The sequence below is a fragment of the Dunckerocampus dactyliophorus genome, chromosome 4 (assembly GCF_027744805.1).
Source record: "Dunckerocampus dactyliophorus isolate RoL2022-P2 chromosome 4, RoL_Ddac_1.1, whole genome shotgun sequence".
Lineage (NCBI taxonomy): Eukaryota > Metazoa > Chordata > Actinopteri > Syngnathiformes > Syngnathidae > Dunckerocampus > Dunckerocampus dactyliophorus.
In genome coordinates this window covers 17,945,575-17,966,189 of record NC_072822.1, presented here as the reverse complement: position 1 = coordinate 17,966,189, position 20,615 = coordinate 17,945,575, and the positions used below count along the sequence as shown (strand labels likewise).

General features: G+C 38.5%; 1 protein-coding gene across 1 annotated transcript; it reads left to right on the top strand.

Moving 5' to 3' along the window:
• The first annotated feature begins 5,092 nt into the window (after positions 1-5,092).
• Positions 5,093-20,290, top strand: ube2d4 (ubiquitin-conjugating enzyme E2D 4 (putative)). Its single transcript, XM_054773939.1, has 7 exons — positions 5,093-5,375; positions 12,633-12,696; positions 12,865-12,896; positions 12,979-13,056; positions 13,185-13,290; positions 17,876-17,969; positions 18,076-20,290. Exons 1-7 carry the CDS (start codon positions 5,352-5,354, stop codon positions 18,119-18,121), a joined length of 444 nt encoding a protein of 147 aa, XP_054629914.1. The 5' UTR covers positions 5,093-5,351; the 3' UTR covers positions 18,122-20,290.
• The last annotated feature ends 325 nt before the right edge of the window (positions 20,291-20,615 follow it).

The window sequence follows — 20,615 nt, the reverse complement described above, 5'->3', positions numbered from 1 at the left end:
GTTAAGACAAAAGCTGGGTTCGACTCACGGACCCTGGCAAGTACAACCGCACTACAAAATATATCATAACTTCATGGTTTAATGGTTTAATTCATCATGAACATGCATATCACATAGTACAATTCACAATTTTGCATGTCCAAAAAGGAGTTGGAAGAAGCAACGCTTATTTAATCCTACCCCTCATCAGTTTCACATCAGTTGCAACACATTTATTCACCTCTTGTTTTTCAGGCGTACTTTGTAAGGCTACATGACAATATAGTGCAATCATTGTCATGGTTTATACTTACTGAAAGGAAGCTACAGACTTAATGATAATAACTGATAAAATGGTTGACAGAATCGTAGGTTGATAATGAGTGAGTGCAGACCATGTACTCTCCAGAATGAAGAGTTAGTAGTCAGTGTGAAAAGAAGAGGGAGAGGGCTGCGACTAAATGATTATGGTTGTTTTGGCGTGGTTTGGTGCGGTTGTTGATCCAGCACCTCGTCGTCATTCTCTCAGCGTCTGGACAAAAACTACAGTATTTTATATCAATACAAAAATACCACAATCCGCGAGATGTGTAACCCGGAAGAGTTTGCAGCTGTGGACTGGGCGGATTATGTATTTCCCAGCATGCTTTATTGTATTTAAAATGATCATTGTTTACTTTAAGGTGTTATTTTGTACAGACAGGTTGTAATAGTTGTAAAGTGCTGTCGTTTTTAGTCGTGTACATTTAAACTATTGTTGCTGTGAGTTAGAATCTGGCACCTTTAGTAACAATGGTTGGGCAATCAGTGTTATACATACTGTGGTCACTAGATCAGTAATAAAATCATATTAAAAGTCCAGTGGTGTCCACGTGAGATAGAAACAGGAATAGTTGAAACTGACAGAAGTACTTTATTGCGCAGATCATCATAAGTACGTTGTTTAATGAGGTCCGTGATACGGCTCAACTTAATGCTGGTTTCCGAACAGTTCCGTGTGGGACACATAAAATGACCTGGCGGGCCACATTTGGCCCGTGGGCCTTGAGTTTGATACATGTGGTGAATAACAAATGTTTCTGCAAACACTGTGCTGGTGACATGCTGACAAACACAAATGGGCACGTGCCATCCAACCCAGTTTATGAATGATTGCGCACCCAAAGGATCAGCTCAGCTCAAGCTTATATACTTTACAGCTATTACCATGACAGTTTTGATGTGCCTGACTCACTACGTACTGTATTTCACAAGACAGGACTGCCAAAAGAAAATGCTGCCTCTCTCCCTCATTGTCTGCACCTCTTGTGTTGTAGATGATGAGTTCATATTTAGAGAGACTTTCTGTTTAAATAACACTACTATTTGTTGGTGCTGCTAAAGTCAGTCTGTTTTGCAGGAAATCCCTCTTTTGTTTCCCAAGGAAGTTCAGCACACTAGGAAAACCTGAAATTGACTTTGGAAAACCAACAGCTGGAGCATATTTGATCATGGTTGATAACCACGAGATGTGTGAGTCAACACTACATAGACAGCTAGTGGCTCGACCCTGGGGATTACTCACAATATTGCATGAACAGCATAATTAAACATTCTAAAAAGCTATCAGTCAATGTGTAGTGAGGCACTAGGGATTACTTCACCACAAAGGAATACAACTTCCTTATGATGATATGTGTGGTTTGTCTGCTTTCCATATGATGCACATCTGACAAGGGTGGACTAGAGGCAAACAGACTAGATTATATAGCTTTTCAATTCCTGAAAATACTTTTCTGTAAAAAGCCATACTGTATTTGCTGCATTAAAACAATCTTGAGATGTTTAGTTTTGATTTAAGTGTGTGGAACTCATTCCATTACTGCAGTTTAAAGCTCTTGTTTTTAATTAGGTTGTATTTAGTAACTATTTCCTCTTAACTGAAGTGTAAATCATCTTACATTCCTCCCAAGGCTAAAATTACCACACTGATTCCAGTGTTAAATTATGAGAAGCACACTCCCCTCTCTCCACAAATTGTTTCTGGCTGATTGCTACCTCATGTGGACATTTGTGCTTTAATGTGCAGAATAGTCTGTAAATTTGACTCTGGGGATACAGTTTGTTTGCATGTTTATGGAAAGATTGTTTTCCCTTTACATTTCCAGTAGGATTATATAGCCTACCAAATTTGCGACACTACAACTCACAACAGAATATTTATTCTGTGTGTTTGCAGTTTGGCAAAATGTTTTAGCAGTCACTACAATTTTGTGTTCCATTAACATCAACATTTAAAAAAAATATTTTTACATTTTCCGATTATATATATTATGTACCCATCCATTTTCTACACCGCTTGTCCTCATTAGGGTCATGGATAAGCTGGAGCCTAACCCAGCTGACGTCGGGCAGGGTACACCCTGGACTGGTCACCAATCAATCACAGGACACATATATATGATAATGTGTAAGTAATTAGCGTCAACATTTCAGCTTTTTGTCTTTACATTGTGCGTTTTCGGTCTATTTTTCCCCATTTTTGCTGTTTTTTTGTGCAATTTTATTTCTACAATGTGTCATGGGCCAACAAAAAAATTAGCTGCGGGCCGTAAATGGCCCCCAGGCCACACTTTGGAAACCCCTGATTTAGCGTCTCCAATTAAGCTAACATATATGTTTTTGGAATGCGGGAGGAAGCCAGAGTACCTAGAAAAAACCTACACAAGGGGAGAACACGCAAACTCCACACAGAGATTCAAACGGGCAGTCTCCTGACTCTGGCTTTTATTTTGTAACCTTGCAGCATTTCTCTCATGCAATTGCGTTTTATCTTTCAGCACCTACGTGATTGCAGCATTTTTCATTTGCAGTATTTTCCGAATGCATTCCATTGCATGTTTTGATGCAAGTCAAAAAAGAGTAAGTAGAACTTTTAGTTCTCTTTAATAATGGCTCGGTTATTGCTATTATCAAGCAAACACAATCACATGAAGAAAGTGACATTTTCAGGACTGATATTGAAACATTAGGTCAAAGGGCGCCTTAACACAGACAAGCTAAATCAAATCACAGCTACGGAAATGAGCCATGAAACAGATTGCTTCATACATAATGACCTTTTTCCCCCCTTGCTTAGCTCAATAATTATATGATTGTGTAGAGTGCTGACTTCACTGCAAACATGAGGGCTGCTTGCACATATACCCTGAGTGTATAATCAAATCAAGACCATTGATACGAGGAGTGAACAAATATCTTAGTGTGTAACAACAATGGATCTTTGTTCTGTGGGAGAGCCCTCAGAAAGCTGATACACTGACCCAAGGTAGAACACCTCTGGGGACTGTGAGCCCGGCTTGTGCTCGGAATTAATTGGTTCTGCTTTTATTGGATAATTTGGGCATTAACAAGACCAATCTAAGTTAATTTGGAAAATGCCAGAATATGTGCCCTGTCATGGCAATCATGGGAAAGAGAGAAGAATACACTCCAACTCAGACTTGGAGCGTAATTGCCTCAAAACGTGAAAAGCTTTCTGTCATACAGTGAAACTAGTACGATTCATGTGACCAAAAAGACGCATTGCTGAAGTCTGCTGAGTCCGTGGGATCAAATTACAACACTACGGGCTATATCCATCATGAGACGGGTTGGCTAAGCTCTAACCCCCACCCATATCGTCCTGGTCCTGACACATTCACACCTTGGCTCATACATCAGTTTAGAACTTGGGCCACCAGTGGTGTAACTGAACACTCAAGTTCTGGGTGTTGGTGGGAAATTCCCCACAAGGGCCAATGATATTTATTATATTTTATATTTATTATATCCATTTGAAATAAATACATACTGTATCTTACTTATTGTTTTGAATATTTACACCTTGTATGTGAAGTATAAAGGACGTGGACTGAAGTGAAGCGAGATTTACTGCTTTCAAAGGCACAACAATGGTAGACAATGTAGAGTGAGGCTTGGAGCAAGCAAAGTGTGTCTGAAAACCTGTTCACAGCTGCTCCAAAACGTCGAACTCCGGGCCCCTGGTGCTTAGGAGCCAAAGTGCTACCTCTGCTGCCTGCTGAATCTGATTACAGCAAGGCCCCCGAGGACAGGCAGGTCATTGAGAGCACAGAGATGAGCAAACAATAAGATATTATCTGAAGGAATCTTCAGCTTTCCAAAGGAAAATGGTCCCTCTCAGTGTCACATTGACGATAGGATCCTCAACCTGACACTGAATCAGCCATTTAAGAAGAATGAACACTGTAGCCCATTCATGCACGCTCACTAAAATAATGAGAGCTCTTTTTTCACCCTTGTTTAACACATATAAAGGAAACTCATGGGTCTTTGCAAAAACAAGGCTGTGCAGAAACCAGAGCATGCAGCTGACTCACATGAATATGTCTGAACAATGATTAAGTATTGAATTAGCCACTCCATAGTCTTTCTCTGCCTTCTTAAATACATGTACTAAACGTATACTTGACTTCATGGTGCAATCGTGGTGCAATTTTGACCTCAAATACATGAGATTGTAAACACAAAAGTATCTGGCTCTACAAAGTGTTATTCTAGCCCTGGTTAGCCTCAATCTGTGTCCTGTTCAAATAGTGACATCTTGTGGTTGCTTGGCCTCACGCAGAAGTAGAATAACAGTAATAGTTTTAGTTTTATCCATCCATCCATCCATCCATCCATTTTCTATACCGCTTCATCCTCATTAGGGGCGCGGGGGCATGCTGGAGCCTATCCCAGCTGACTTCGGGCGACAGGCGGGGTACACCCTGGACTGGTCGCCAGCCAATCGCAGGGCGTTTTAGTTTTATGTGTTTATTTATTACACAAAATTATTCGAATGTTTTTATAAGTCTAGGTCTACAAAATGTACACTATTGGGCCTAATGTTTAAGTTGGAATGGGAAAGAGATGTATAGTGGAATATTTGTATGTCAAAGTAATTTATTATTACAGTTTATTAAAAGCTGTTCTACATTCAAACAATATTTTTGCAATCTCATCCAATAATGTTAACTTTGATCATTTAAAAAAACCCGATAAACTAAGATATCAACCAACGAGGCGCAAGTCAAGTCTCGCGATGTTTGTCTGGTGTCTTGCGGGCTGCAAGAGGGCGAGAATGGTAGCAGGGGTACTAGCAAACACCTCGTCAATTCTGTGACTAGCAAAAGACAGAAAGACGATTTTTCAATGTTTTGATGCTGAGCTTGTTCCAGAAAACAAAACACCAAAGTGGTTATAAGCTAGGCTTGATTTTCCGTATCTTGTTGTAAAGTGTAATTTGGGAATTACGCGACCACCGAACCCAAATTGTATATGTTCATATCTAACGGTTAGCTGGCAGGCTACCTAGCACAGCCATTGGGGCAATGGCGTTGAAAAGAATTCAGAAGGTGAGTGTTTATTTCTTTCCAGTTACACCTCTCAATCGCAACCTTGTTTAGACCCCTTAACAGTTTGGTAAATATGAGTGTTTGTTTGTTGATGTATCCTGAACGACTTCTTTCCCTGTCCTCCTTTTGTTTTTGTTTTTTTTATAACGGTACTCATCTTAAGACACAAACAAAGGCAAGCGTAAACTTAACCAGTGATGGCCTGGTTTGTGCGTTGCCACAGTAACACTAACTGACAAAAACTAGCCTTAACTAGTATCTTATGTTGTTTTTCGTTTGTGGTAAGTGTTACAACTGTTTGTTGGTATTACAGTTATGGTCTCCTAATGTTTTCCTCCAATCGTCCAACAGAGTTGCACCGGCTAGCATCGGCTAACGTAATTGTGTGTTTTGGTCATTTTGTTAGGACGTTTGCAGAATGTGACTTTTATTGTGTTACGCCTTAGTAGCCCACATTGTCAATGTTGGGCTCACTAGTAAGGCAAGTGGCGTGTTTGAATGACAGCTGCTAGCTGGTTGCCAAAATTGAACCCCAGTGTCGCTGTTTCCATTTATGGGCTGGCAAATGGGGCAGTGCGGTTGGCCAAGGTGTGTATATTTTTATACCCCTGGATAGTTCTTTTGAATAGTGTTGCAGACAGCATGCATACACAAATCTGCTAAAATTAAAGTTCAACTCTGTTCTAAAGGTGTCTCTATTTGTATTTGCTTATTCAAAAGTCAAAGGGAGAAAGCTTTACATAGTGCAGTTGTGTACTATACTCACCTGACATTTCATGAGTTACCTCTGCCCAACCTAACACCAGCAAAAATATATATAATAATGCTCACAGTCAGAGGTCTTGGTTTAACAATGTATTTGTTTTTGCATGCAGTGACACAGAAATACACTGCATTGAAATGTAAGGTGTCCCTCTCAGTAGCTAAATCAGAGACAGTCGTTCCTTGCCACTTTGCGGTTTGAATTTTGTGGCTTCACTCTAATCACTGCTTTTCAAAAATATATTATTTTGTGGTTGAATACGGCCTATTATTAGTCAAAACCAGGGCTGTCAAGGACGGCGCACGTTAATGGCTGTAATTAATTTATTTTGCTAATTATGTTAAGGTTTTTTGCGTAATTAATGCATGCACATCATGTCAAGCCACACCTCTCTGTTAAAATTGCACAATAGCGTCCCCACACAGCCACACAGTCTTGACGCTCTTTTATAAATTTATTCTGACCTGAACACATCAACAGCAGTGCAATTCTAACATCATATAAGCATCTCCAACTCAAACATGCCTCTATTCCAACACTTCCTCATTGTCACTAGACGACCACGAGGTGCATTGACAGCAGAGCCTGAGCCGATTACGACATATCACCGATTAATTAATATCGCTGAAAATGTAGCTGATATATAACTTTTTTTTTTTTTTTTTTTTGCTACGCTGAGATGCAGTCGCTCCCTGTACCTGTCTCCTCCCCCTCACACACAGAGCAGCGCTCTCCCTCTGCCGCACTGCCTCACTCAGTCCGCTGTCGAAAGAGACAACTTAAACGCGAAAAGAAACTGCATTTTTGTACACGATGGTAAGCTGTGACTTTGTCAAACAATATAACACTACACTTTAGTGCCACGCTGTCAGGGCCCGTCAAGAAGAACATCCTAGTTTTCACGCAAGTTTTAGAGAGCGTACTACAGCGCTTTAACGTCATGTAAGTTGCTGTTTGTTCACATGTCCACCATTATCTCAGACTGTACAGCGTTTCAAAGTGAAATGCATATATACACAGCGTCCCACTTCATACTTCCATGCAGGAGTTCCGGGGCTCATACATTCACAAGTTAATGTCTTCGTTTAAATAATTTTGAAAATGTTCCAAGTAATGTATTTAGTCCTTTGTATTAAATCTAGTAATAAAATCTAGTAAAAAAAAAAAAAAATTCTAGTAATGTGCATGTTTTGATTATTTCTTATTCTGTTTGTAGTCAGTCACTTTTTAATGTTTGCAAATGCACAGTGGCTGCAGACAGAACTTTTCAATAGCTAGTAAATATGACTAATTGATATTAGTAAGATATTTTAGTGAATATCCATCCATCCATTCATTTTCTATGTGCTAAGTCTTTTATAAACACTAGAGGTTTTACGGTTCACATGGATGTATTGAACCATTCCGGTTCTGCATGTTTGGTTAGGACCACTTGCGTACCATTTCGGTTATATTTAATGCTATTTTTCTCATTAAATTTATGACTGGAGTCATCTGTGCGCTTCATGCGGAACCAACGTCCTGGGCGAGTCTCCGCACTGACGCCTCTGAGTGTCGGACACAACTGACTGAGGGGGAAGAACGCTAGTAGCTTGCAGGCATGACAAATGGCATCATTGCAAATGCAAGCGAGAAGCCTGAGCTGGACCTATAACGGCATCATCCGGCAGTGAATGTTACATCTACAAAAAAAGAAAACTAGCTTAGTGTAAACACCGATAACTTCAGCATGTAAACAACCTCTAGCAAGCAACTCTGACCGTTTCAAAGCAGTAACACATGGTATTGGAGTTTTTATAGCGGCAAGATTACGTCCATATTCAGTTGTTGAGAGCGCTGGCTTTAAGTCATGGAAAAATTATTAGTCTATGTTCATTTTAATGCCTGATAACTAAATAACTAAAGGTACCTTTGTTTGGACACATATGACAATGACAACAAAAATAGCTCATAAGAGTTACATTTTTTTGGCAGTACAATGCTATAGCTATTCATGTCAGAACTGAAGTGATTGTGGTTATTATCAAGAAAACCATGGAAGTTGCTAGATATCAGCTCTTAAATTCAACTCTTATGAGCTATATTTGTTTTGATCATTATATTTGTCCAAACAAATGTACCTTTAGTTGTCCCAGGCATTACAATGGATCAATAAACTGAAGAAATAAGGGTGGTCTGATCATTTTTTCCATGACTGTATATGATTAAAGTTCTTGAACCTCGCTACGAAATACCATCATGTCCTCACTTTAGCCAGGAAGTTATACCAGCACTTTATGAAAAATCTAAAAGTGATGTCGTCAACATGTGTCCGTTATTTCACTTATGACAGATGGTTGGACTTCATGTGCAACAGAGAGCTACGTATTTAACTGTAACTGTCCATTACATTTCGCCACAATGTTTAAACAATTGTTTAAATACAACAGTTTATTTTATTATTATTATTCTATTTTAAAAAACAAATTTATTTGAAATATCACCCAAATGGGTCACTTTTATTTATTGAAAAAGAATTCTGTTTGCATTTTTTTTCATAAAAGCATTTTAAGTCATTTTTTTCTTCCTTTTTTGTACCGAAAATTAACCAAACTGAGCACTTCAACAAACTAAACTGAACCGAAATTACATTTTAGTGTACCATTACACCCCTAATAAACACATCATGTATAAGTTGAAAAACACCTCACATTAGCCCATGTATTATCACAGCCCAATGCAGCCACTTGTTTTTAGTGTAAAATGCTCAACTACATCATCAAACTCGAGGCTAATTACCAAATTGCATTAAATGTATTTATTTACATTTGACAGGCAGAGGGGAAGAGTAAGTTGTGGAGGCGTTACGTTAGATGCAACATGTGCAGTGTGCAAGTGCAACACCTAAAAGTAAATCACAAAGAGCCATGTCCTTATGTTGACAGTCTTACTAATTAAACTTTCTTATTTTAATTTGGTAGTCTTCTGTTTCTTTGCATTGAATGGTATTTTGGGTATTATAAGAATTTATGTTCATGTACAGTATATATCCTGTCTATATCAATGCTCTTTTTTTCATATATTGGCTGATATATCTGTTATCGGACGATTGTATCAGATGTTGTCTTTTTAAAAATTTTTTTTTTTTTTTTTTTTTTAAGCTCCCAATACCGGTATTGGCATCGGCCCCAAATATCCCATATCAGTCGGGCTCAAATTCACAGACATGCCGAACATCACAACATGTTTATTACGCATGTATGTGTGGATATTGTTTTCACTCACTAATATGGGTGTCGCAAGATCTCATTTGGAGAAAAGCTGCCTCGCGTGCCTCGTGGTATTCTACACTGGTCACTACGAGTCAATAATGTTACTGGAATGTTCAGTGAGACACACACAGCAGACTTGATTGCCGGAACAGCAAGCTTTTATTGCATGTTTGAATTATATCATAACAGGCACAATAATCCCTAATAAAAACACGCGCTACTGTCACTGCAGTCCTGTCTGGCCAGCACTCAGCTCCCCTAGGAAGCACTCACACACACCAGACTTGATTGCTGGAACAGCAGGCTTTTATTGAAGGTTTGAATCATGTCATAACAGGCACAATAATCCCTAATAAAAACACGGGCTACTGTCGCTGCAGTCCTGTCCAGCCAGCACTCGGCTCCCCAAGGAAGCACATTTATGGCGACAAACACCTGCACAAGTCTTATTTATGTTTTAAATGGCTTATAGTAGACATTTTATTATGTCTACTATATTGGGTAATACGCGTGTAAAGGTGACTATAGGGGTGTTAGTTCATGTCTAGAGGGCTCTAATGATGTTAAAAAAAACGTTTAGAAGGTTGTAAACAGGTTTTCTATGCTCTAAACCGGGGGTCACCAACATGGTGCCCGCGGGCACCAGGTAGCCCCCCACGACCACATGAGGCGCCCGCAAGCCTGCTTTTCATTCAGGTTTTCAGTTAATAATGAAAGAACAGTAGAAAGAAAAGTATTCTGAAACATAAAATGTGAGTTGTGGATACCAGCATTTTGTGAGCATATACAAGCATATTTGATCTGTTTGGGTTGAAATAAGGTATGAAAATCCTTTCTACAAAAATGAGTAGCTCGTGGCCATTTTCAATTTCTAAAAGTAGCTCTCGCAAGAAAAAACGTTGGTAACCCCTGCTCTAAACTATGCTCTAAAAGTGAGGAATCCTACTTCATGGAAATTCACTTATCACGGTTGGGTCTGTAACCACGTTACCGTGATAAATGAGGAATTACTGTACAACTAAAATATAAGAAAAAAAGCTCTCTGTATGATGCAGTACAGTTGTACACCACTGCTAACTCCAACCACACTAATATATGTTTTCTTTAATTACCTCTGACAGTCTCAATTACAACTCTTTGCAAAGGCACCTCATTCTAAATACTAAATTCCATTTCAGCTGCTGCTGTTTCAGTTTCACAATTTTTTTGTTTTACTCGCTTTTGATTAGGAATGGACATTTGACAAAATTTACTTTATTGACTTTGAATAAAAATGTCAATAAATTAATTAGGCTACATTCACATGTAGCATGTATCTGATCTACTGCAGTTAGAACAGTCATACATATCGGATTTATATCTACATATGAACGAGGTTGAATGCATTTGACAAAATCAGAATTAGATATGACACTGACGTGAAAAAAATCAGATACAGATCACATATGAGCAAAAAAATATGGATTTACCTGCAGTGTATGTATGTACACAGTGTATGACTGTTCTAACTGCAGTAGATCAGATACATATCAGATTTATATCTACATAAGAACGAGGCCAGCAGCAGTCTTTATTTCCTTAAACACACGGAAATGCGAGTGGCATCGTGTATGCACGTTACTACCCGGACTCTTTGTGTTCACATTAACAAGTTTCATTTATGTCGACCACATAAAAAATTGAATTAGGCATCATGCCCAGCAATGTAAACGTAGTTTTAGTTAAAATAACAATTTCAAGAACAAATATTTTTACAGTGTTCAGTCGTTTATCGCAAGGGATAGGTTCCCAAAATAGCCCGCAATAAGTGAAATAAGTGAAGTCGCCAACATTTTTTTTTTTTTACAATTATTTTATACGTTTTAAAGCTATAAAACCCCTCACCATATACTTTATACACTTTTTTTAGACAGGCGTTAAAATTTTTTCACATTTCTCTCTTTTTTTTTTTTAAACACTCTCATAGTTAAAATTTTGTTTGAATTTTTATGATCAACCTACTAGGTTGGACACAAGAAATTATTAGGTGACTCACGTATTTCACTCCTGACTGTGCCTTTTCATCCTGGCGCTGTTCAGCTGTAGTGTTTTTGTATCCTTGTTAAAACATATTACTCCTGTCATCGTATTTTACTCCTCCTCGTCGTCCTCCATGAACCGAAGATTCATTTACAGTAGTTTGTAATGGCGCCCTACAGCCGCGTAATTTCTGCCTTTCTTCAGCATGTCCAGAAGTCCAAGTTTTTGTGTGATGTCTGGCTTCCTTTGCCTTTTGGGTGCAGAACGTTTTGTCGACATTGTGGGTTTTGTCGGGGAGAAAACTTTCTACCTTGCAGCGTTTAGAGTCACACGCGGTTAGCTTCTTCTGTTTCTTCTATTGTTTACAGTATTGGCGGTTAGCAAGCAGCTCACACAGTTAGCAAGGTTGCGAGCCATGACCACAACAAGAGATGGCACGAAGGAGATTGACTGACAATAGTCTGCAGCCAATCGGGACGCAGAAGACAATGGCCGGTGCAGATAGAAGAGAGAGAATAGAGAGACATTGCCGCCTCTTGCTAATGCACAGAATTACAACACTCAACTTCCCACAATACAATTCTTCTTAAAGGGCCAGGCTTGGCCTGTAACAGCGTTCATATGCTGTAAAAAAAAAAAAAAAAAAAAAACACTAAAATTGCACTAAAAAAATTTGCAAAACAGCGTGTCTGCGAAAGGTGAACCGTGGGAACACTGTAGTTCATAACGACCACAACAACAAACTCATTGGGACCACCTCCAGGAAACACAACCACCAGAGACATAAATAGGGAGATCCCACACTTAAAAATTTAGAACTGAAGAAGCCTTTTGGATTAAAGGTGAAATGTCTTCAACAAACAAGAAGAGTCCAGTTGCCTTGATTCAACCTTTGCGGATGACCTGGATGACTAAGAATCTACACAAACATACAGTATGTACAACATAAGAAATCAACCAGTCTTCTTCAGACTGCAAACTAGTTCAAACAGCGACTGTGCTGGTTCCAGCTCAGGAATGCACTCCATTTTATCTCAGTTTCTTCAATTATTACACGAATTACACGAACAGTGGGCAAACTTCTTAATGATTAATTATTAGACTAAGCTATTATTAATGCAGGATGTAGAAATAAATAATAGTTGGTTGGGTAAAATACATTTTTACGTCCAACCGAACTTACAGTACAGTGATGGCTGTGTATGTATAATTGTGTGCCATTAGGAGCTGTCAGACCTGCAGAGGGACCCACCTGCTCAGTGTTCTGCTGGACCAGTTGGAGATGATTGTAAGAATTCAGTTTGTAGCAAGTTGCTTTCCCAATGTATGCATACTGTATATTTGTTCATCAGGGGTTGCTAGCCAAATGTAAATGTGTCCTGTAAAGTGTATTTATTGTTATACATAGAATTTCAGATACACTGATCCAGTATTGTAATTTTTTTGTCTTTTTTAGTGTTTCATTGGCAGGCAACAATAATGGGTCCAGTAAGTGTTACTGCTGTATTTTTTTAAATCTGATCTGTGTTATGCAGCACAAACATTAACTGCTTATGTTTTATGTCAATAGAGTGACAGCCCCTATCAGAATGGAGTGTTTTTCCTCACCATACACTTTCCCACAGACTATCCCTTCAAACCACCAAAAGTGAGTATCCATCAAACCTTTGTCTTATGAAATTGCAGCATTGAAAAGGTACTCAATCTCACTATACTTTCTTACTGTCATTGGTCTTGCTGAAAAATTACTTGTTACATTTTCTTGTTACATTATAGGTTGCATTTACAACAAAAATCTACCACCCTAATATTAACAGCAATGGAAGTATTTGTCTGGATATACTGAGATCACAGTGGTCACCTGCACTAACAGTGTCAAAAGGTAAGGGAAAATACATTTATGTGGACTATAGACTCTTAAATTCTGGGATGGGCTGCCACAAAGTATTAATTTCCTGACTTATTCATACAAAAAAGCTTATCTATGTATAATGGACACTGCAATTTACAGTTTTCTGCAATGCAGTTCAACTGCACTGCAAACTACAGTAAACAAAATCGCCACTTCCTTGAACTGTCATCCAGGGGTGTCACGAGATCCCACAAGATCAAAATGTGATGAGATTTGTCGTTCAGAAAAAAAACTGTCTTGCGCTAATAAATAAAGAAATAAATAAATTGTGATTTGGCATTAATTAATGCGATTTGGTGGCGACCAGTCCTGGGTGTACCCTGCCTTTCACCAAAAGTCAGCAGGCATCGGCTCCAGCATACCCCTAGTGATTTCAGGGGTATTGATTTCAGCACATAGATGAATATGGTATGCGTTCGTGTGTGTAGTTTAATACATTGCAAAGTAAATGCTGCTCTTTAATACAGTGGTGTGAAAAAATGTTTCCCCCTTCATGATTTCTTATTTATTTGCATGTTTGTCACACTTAAATGTTTTAAGATCATCAAACAAATGTACCGGTAAATATTAGTCAGTGACAACACAACTGAACACAAAAGACAATTTTGAAATGAAACTTTTTATTATTAAGGGAGAAAAAAAATCCAAACCTACATGGCCCTGTGTGTAAAAGTGATTGCCCCCTAAACCTAATAACTGGTTGGGCACTTAGCAGCAACAACTGCAGTCAAGCCTTTATGATAACTTGCATTGAGTCTATACTGTGGAGGAATTTTGGCCCACTCATCTTTGCAGAATTATTGTAATTCAGCCACATTGGAGGGTTTTCCAGCATGAACCGCCTTTTTAAGGTCATGCCACAGTAGGATTTAGGTCAGAACTTTGACTCGGCCACTCCAAAGCCTTCATTTTGGTTTTCTTCAGCCATTCAGAGGTGGACTTGCTGGTGTGCTTTGGATCATTGGCCTGCTGCAGAGCAGCAGAACCAGAGTTGGTTTCAGCTTGAGGTCATGAGCAGATGGACATTCTCCTTCAGGATTTTTTGGTAGACAGCAGAATTCATGGTTCCATTTATCACAGCAAGTTTTCCAAGTCCTGAAGCAGCAAAACCGCCCCAGACCATCACACTGCCACCACCATATTTTACTGTTGGTATGATGTTATTATTTCTGAAGTTCTGCATTATTTTTATGCCAGATGTAATGGGAGTATTTTCTCAAAGGTGTGGGGGTCATCAAAATGTTTTCTGGCAAATCTGAGACAAGCTAGACCTGTCATGATAATCGATTAATCGAATTTTTTTTTTTTTTAAATGACGTTGAAAATTTTGCTGCCTCTATAAATTGACATTGACAGTGCATATATGCCTGTTTGTAATTCCACATCTTCACAAAGTGAAAGATTAAATTTTAAATGAAATATTACATTATTATGATATATTGTTATTATAATAATAATTATTATATACTACCATAACATTAGTGGTTTATTTGGTCTAAAGCAGTGGTTCCCAAACTTTTCACAGTCACATACCCCTTCAGACATCTGACTGGAAACTGCACACTTTAAAAAAAAACAAACCACACAATCAAACATCTTTGATATATTATATATTATGACAGTATATTAAAAAATCATGTGTCTTATTTTTCAACTGCATGCATAGGCTACTAATTCAAAACAGAGAGAGTTTTAGAGGGGTAAGATATCTCCTGGCAGTTTTGTATTCTGGTTGGTGAATTTGTTTGTATTTGTATGTGTATTGAGTATTTAAGTGGTGACAAGCTGTGGTAAGATGTGGTGAACTGTGACCTTTATGCTCTTTTGCTGTGCTTTGGTCTGAAATAACATGGAAATAATCAGTACAATGTTACACGTAAACGTAATAATTATGAAAACAAAGGCACATAACGTACAGAAATCAATTGGGAAATGAATTCAGTTACGAGGCTTATTACTGAGCCAAATGGACATATGAGCACATATAGCATGAGATTATGCACAGCAGCACAGAGCTAACATTATTAAACCTAATCTCTTTGCATTTATGCACAGCATTGACATTTGAACAAGGGCGAGCTGAAAGGAAGAATAGAAAATACACATCTGTCTGCAGCATCGGAGAAAGTCATACACCTAAGTCTCAATCTGTGTCACACATGGGGTGTTCAAGGACCACCGAACAAAGTGGCCACAACGCCCGAAGAAGACACGTTATTCGTGAAAGCATAAATTGACTTACACGTGCAAAACTGGGGGCTTTCTAACACACATTAGTCTCAGCACCACGTAAGAAGATCTCTCATTTAGCACACAATGTCAATGATCTTGAAAAATCTTAATGATTAAACACTTTTAATGCACAAGGTCATCATCAAACGTACTTTATTTGTTCATCTAATACACGGAACAATGAACAACTTCATGCTGTCACTTTTCTTGAGCACTGTACTACTGGCTGTGGCTGTTCACATGAGGCGTTTGAGCGCATTATGTAAATCTCAGTGTTCAGCGCTGATGTAGTCAAGCAGTTTTAAATTTTTATTCACGTACTTTCAACCGCAACCTACGTGCCTCTACGGGTACGCGTGCCCTACTTTGGGAACCTAGGGTCTAAAGAATGCTGACAATATCCATTAAGAGTAAATTTGTGGGACAATGAACATTTCAAAACGTACCTGCATTGTTTTGTGAGTCGGTTAAATCAAAAAGTTTGTCCAGTTATATTTTAACATTGCACTTTCCTTCAAATTAATGTTAAAATCTAGTCTCGCCTCGTTCTCATGGACCCAATCTCATGCATCGTCTCGTGAGTTGGGTGTCTCTTGACACCCCTTCTGTCTTCGGATAACTTTCATGGCTTTTAACCTTTATGGCTATTATGTAAGAGTCTATTCTGACCTGCATTACTTATGCACTAAGTTGGTAACTAAATGCACACTTGACTAAACACGTTCCAAATGTAATATATACTCCACTGGCTCCATAATTATAACTGGTTCCATATTTATAGAACCTTACAGCATGCTGAAATAGAATATCATCTTGTAAATGCTGTGAAATCACTTTTAACACATTAGAGTCATGACCAGGCCGGCCACATTAATCCAGAGTGAATTAAACACTAAATGCAATTTAACTTACGGTAATTATTTCAGTGACCAAACGTTTTTATACCTGTCATATGAGACAGGGTCTAGGGAATGTCTAAAAGCTCAAAGCCAGATTGATTTTAAAAACAAATCCAGACCTGCCAACATGTACACATTTTTTGTACTCTCCACGCATCTTGACCCTTGAATGTGCATGTATGCTTTGCTGCTCTCTAGGTATGCATTTTGCACCAGCATACCCTACACCGGTTCACTCCTCTTTGAAAACCCTCTTGTGTAGCCTGGCATGCACTTCCAAAAAACATATAACTTCGCAGAAGAACATTATTTCACATGTATGACTCATTCAGAGTGCCTACAGCCCAGCTCTATTAACGCTTTTTTTGATTTCGGAGCAATATTTGCAATAAAAACGATCAAGGCATCGATTAGTTATAGCTGCAATAACACTCCCCTTCTCTCTTTAATTACCATTGTTCCCTCGCAATGATAGTTGATAGCTAAATAGCTAGCTAATGATAGCTAAATAGTTGATGAAAGTTGTGGGCGCTCATACAGATGATGTCCCGTCACTGTCACACGACAAGCTTTCAAAGCAGGGGTGTTCAAAGTGCGGTTCAGCAGCCATTTGTGGCACATGGCTTGTTTTTTTATTGGCCTGTTGCACATTGTAGAAATATAATTAAACTTTTTGAAAATGCAAAAAATTGAGCAAAAGGCTAAAATGTTGATACTGTATATGTGCGTATACGTATATGTGCTGAACATGTTCTAGAAGGTCCGACTCAAACTGCAAACTTGTTTGAAAATCTTTGTTTACAACGGCGGTGATGACGAGCAGCAAGAGGAGGAGAAGAGATATCCACACGGATGACACCTTCATACTTTGCTATGAGTCAACAGTGTTTCTCATCTTCTTTGTGGGTTCTTTTACAGCCGTGATGAATAATAAAAGCAGAGACTTGTGGCATAACTGTCAGTTAGCAAAGAACTACAGGGGCCGCTGATGATGTCATAGACGAGCAACGTATCTGGGGGACGATTACTTCCGGTTCCGGTTTCCATGCTAACTTGATGGGAACAGGGACATTTCGTGATAAAAATATGTTACGAATACAGTATGTTAATAAAACGACAAGATGCACGCCGTACTGTACGCTAATTGGGAAATATGTACGCAAACCAAGGTTTTTTACATAAACCGAAAAATACTTGCTAACTGAGGTTACACAGGATAGCGTTTTTGCAGCCTTTTTACAAAATGTAAACAAAATGTGATTGATGTGAAGTGAAGGGGCTGTTCAAATGTGCTAATAAAGAGATTATTTTTTTTTAAGCTTTTCCTAGTATAATGTTTTTGGTCCACTAACTGCCAAGTAATTTACTTTTGCAGTATTTCATAGTTTTGAGAGAAACTGAGAGAAAATTCTGATTTTCCACAGTATTATTGTCAATCTGCTCCCTTCTCTGTGACCCAAACCCCGATGACCCTTTGGTACCAGAGATTGCTCATACATACAAGGCTGACAGGGAAAAGTAAGTGCACCTTTTTCAACATTAGTGACATAACATTCATCATATGATGCTCTTAGATTGCAAGATGATGAAAGACCTTTTGCTAAACACTGCTTGTCTTTTGCAGGTACAACAAATTAGCAAGAGAATGGACACAGAAGTATGCAATGTGAGGTTGCCAGGGAGATGGAAATACAAAAGGAGAACAAGAAAAACATGTTTGATTTGTAACTGGAGGCAAATGAACAGCAAAGGGGGAAAAACAAGCTAGAAAACAGACAACCTTGTGGACAAGGGCAAAATAATGATGTGCTGAGCAGAACCAATGTGTGATGTCCATTATGCGTGTATGGATCTCAGCAGGACCTGAAGGGCTTGTGGAAGCACTCCCTTACAGAATACTGGACACTATACTCACAGCCCACACACCACACTCAGACTTTAAATTGTTACTCCCGCTGTTATTATTTCCGCCTTCACACACATCATTCATTGTCATTTTGTTTTACTGCTCAGTGAGCAAAATGTTGGATGGATTTGCAAAATTGTATCACCTTGACTTTTGTCTTGACTGGATGTCTTCAAGTACTGTATCTCCATGTAATTAGTGGCCTTTCTGTGTTCTAATGTTTCGGTCTACGTGCAATTGAGACAGAATGTTCCCAGTTCAACACAATAATGGTGCAGTGCCATTACCAGCATCTGATCACATGGCACATACTGACTTTTATTTCCCCCAAAACAATGTGAAAATGCAACAACAAAGGACTGATCTGATACCACCCTTTGCTTTTGGAATCACAACATGTGGTGGTATTGAAGGCACTGGAATGCTACAGTATATGACCCCTGCTCCTCAAAGGTCAGATGCCAATTGTATTTTTCTCACACACTGTCATTGCTCATAAGAAACCATTCATTGCTCCTCTGCCAAATGTTAATGTTATATTGCCGGTATGGTCACGGCTTCTCCGCACATGGCTACGCTATGTGTTTACTCCTCAATACAGTTACTCAGGTATTGAACTGAATCATCAGCCTTTTATAAGCAGTGACCCGTGGTGAGAAAAAGTACCCATACTCTTAGTTCTCCTCGTATGTTCATAAAACAAAATAATGTGCTGAAAGGCAAACTGTTAAGTCCTGATATTTGTTTTATGAAAGTATTCATTTTGTTGGCAAGGGGGTCCCTGACACTCTTTTTCACGTTTTACATTTATTTTCTGAACAAAACATTGATGTGAACAACTTTACAATGTACATGCTACTGATGCTTTTGTGTTGATGCTCTAAAGTGGAACGGAAGTAATGCTTTTCAGGGTAAGTTAGACATTTTCATCTTTTTTTTTTTCCAAGTTTCAGGTGTAATAATTATAGCTACTCATCTGCACAAATATATTTTTTGTGGTAAACAACCTCAGCTGACAGTTGACCAGTTTGTCTGGTTGCAACATTTGTGTTGTCTTTACAATATTTAGTTTTAGCCATTTCATGTTCATGTCGTCTGATCTGATCATGATTGGAATGTGTCATAAAATAATCTTAGTTTAAATATGATACCATTGTGACTATTGGATAAACTACCGTAGTTAGGATGTGCTATTTTTGTTTTCATCAATGTGCTGATGCTGCCAATATAAAGGGAATTATTTAATAGCATAATGGGGAAGAAATTCATCATTTAACCCATCCAAAATGGTCCATAGCAAAGCATGAAAATATAGTAGCTTTATTATTAGATTTTAGATCATGTTTTAGATCTCAAATATAGTTTCTCATTTGTAGTTGTAAGGAAAATTGTCCTAATCGCAGTATAATAACGTTTTGAAAAGTTACACTGAAGTAAAGGTCATTTTTCCTGTTGAGACTTTGTGTACATTGTTTATCTGGCTATTTTCCTTAAAGCTCCTCCAACAAAACGACTCAATACAGCCTGAATCCGTAATGCCACTGATGCTACCATTACTATTGTGCTCAGTAGCATTTTATAGGCAGCTTGGCGTGCTTTGCACAGTAGACCACTTTCTCTCAGCCACTTGCCAGATATCAGGGATTTTGTTACCATTCATCTGCCTAACACATCTAATGAAACTTTTAGCCTTAACCCTCATTTTGTGTATATATAAAAGAAAACATCACAAGTGTCAAAACCTAAAATCAGATGTCATGACTGATTAATTTCATTTGTGAAGCTGAAAAACGGCATATTTTTCTTAATTCATGGCTGGCTTTCGTGCATCTTAAATTATGGAATTGTGCTTGAACTGTAATCTTGAGCGTCCGCATCTTTTCACTTTGTCCACACAGGATAACTATTTACGTGAATAAAATACATTGCTTTACTGTTGTTTTCAGTGAGCATTTATGATTTTTTTCAACAGCAGACTAAATCACAGTAAATGATGACAGTGCATATTTTTAACTAGTCACGTCTGCATGGGAGCAGTGCTACTACAGTTAAGACATGCAGGGGTGCGTTGGTTTTGCTTATATTTAATCAGCTTCTGAGGTAGATAACAGAAGTGCCGTCTTTGAAATTATTTTACAACTATCCCCAACATTTATAATCAGTGTGTCGAATGACCAGAAACACAGACCTACGCTGACTTACTGTACTGCCATAGTTCGTATGTAGAGAGACAGACAAGCCCCGCTTCTCCGCGCTGT

Coding starts and splice junctions, on each gene's coding strand:
- ube2d4 (XM_054773939.1), top strand. CDS start 5,352: ATGGCGTTGAAAAGAATTCAGAAG. Junction 12,697..12,864: donor TGGACCAGTTGGAGATGATT/GTAAGAATTCAG, acceptor TGTCTTTTTTAG/TGTTTCATTGGCAGGCAACA. Junction 12,897..12,978: donor AGGCAACAATAATGGGTCCA/GTAAGTGTTACT, acceptor TTATGTCAATAG/AGTGACAGCCCCTATCAGAA.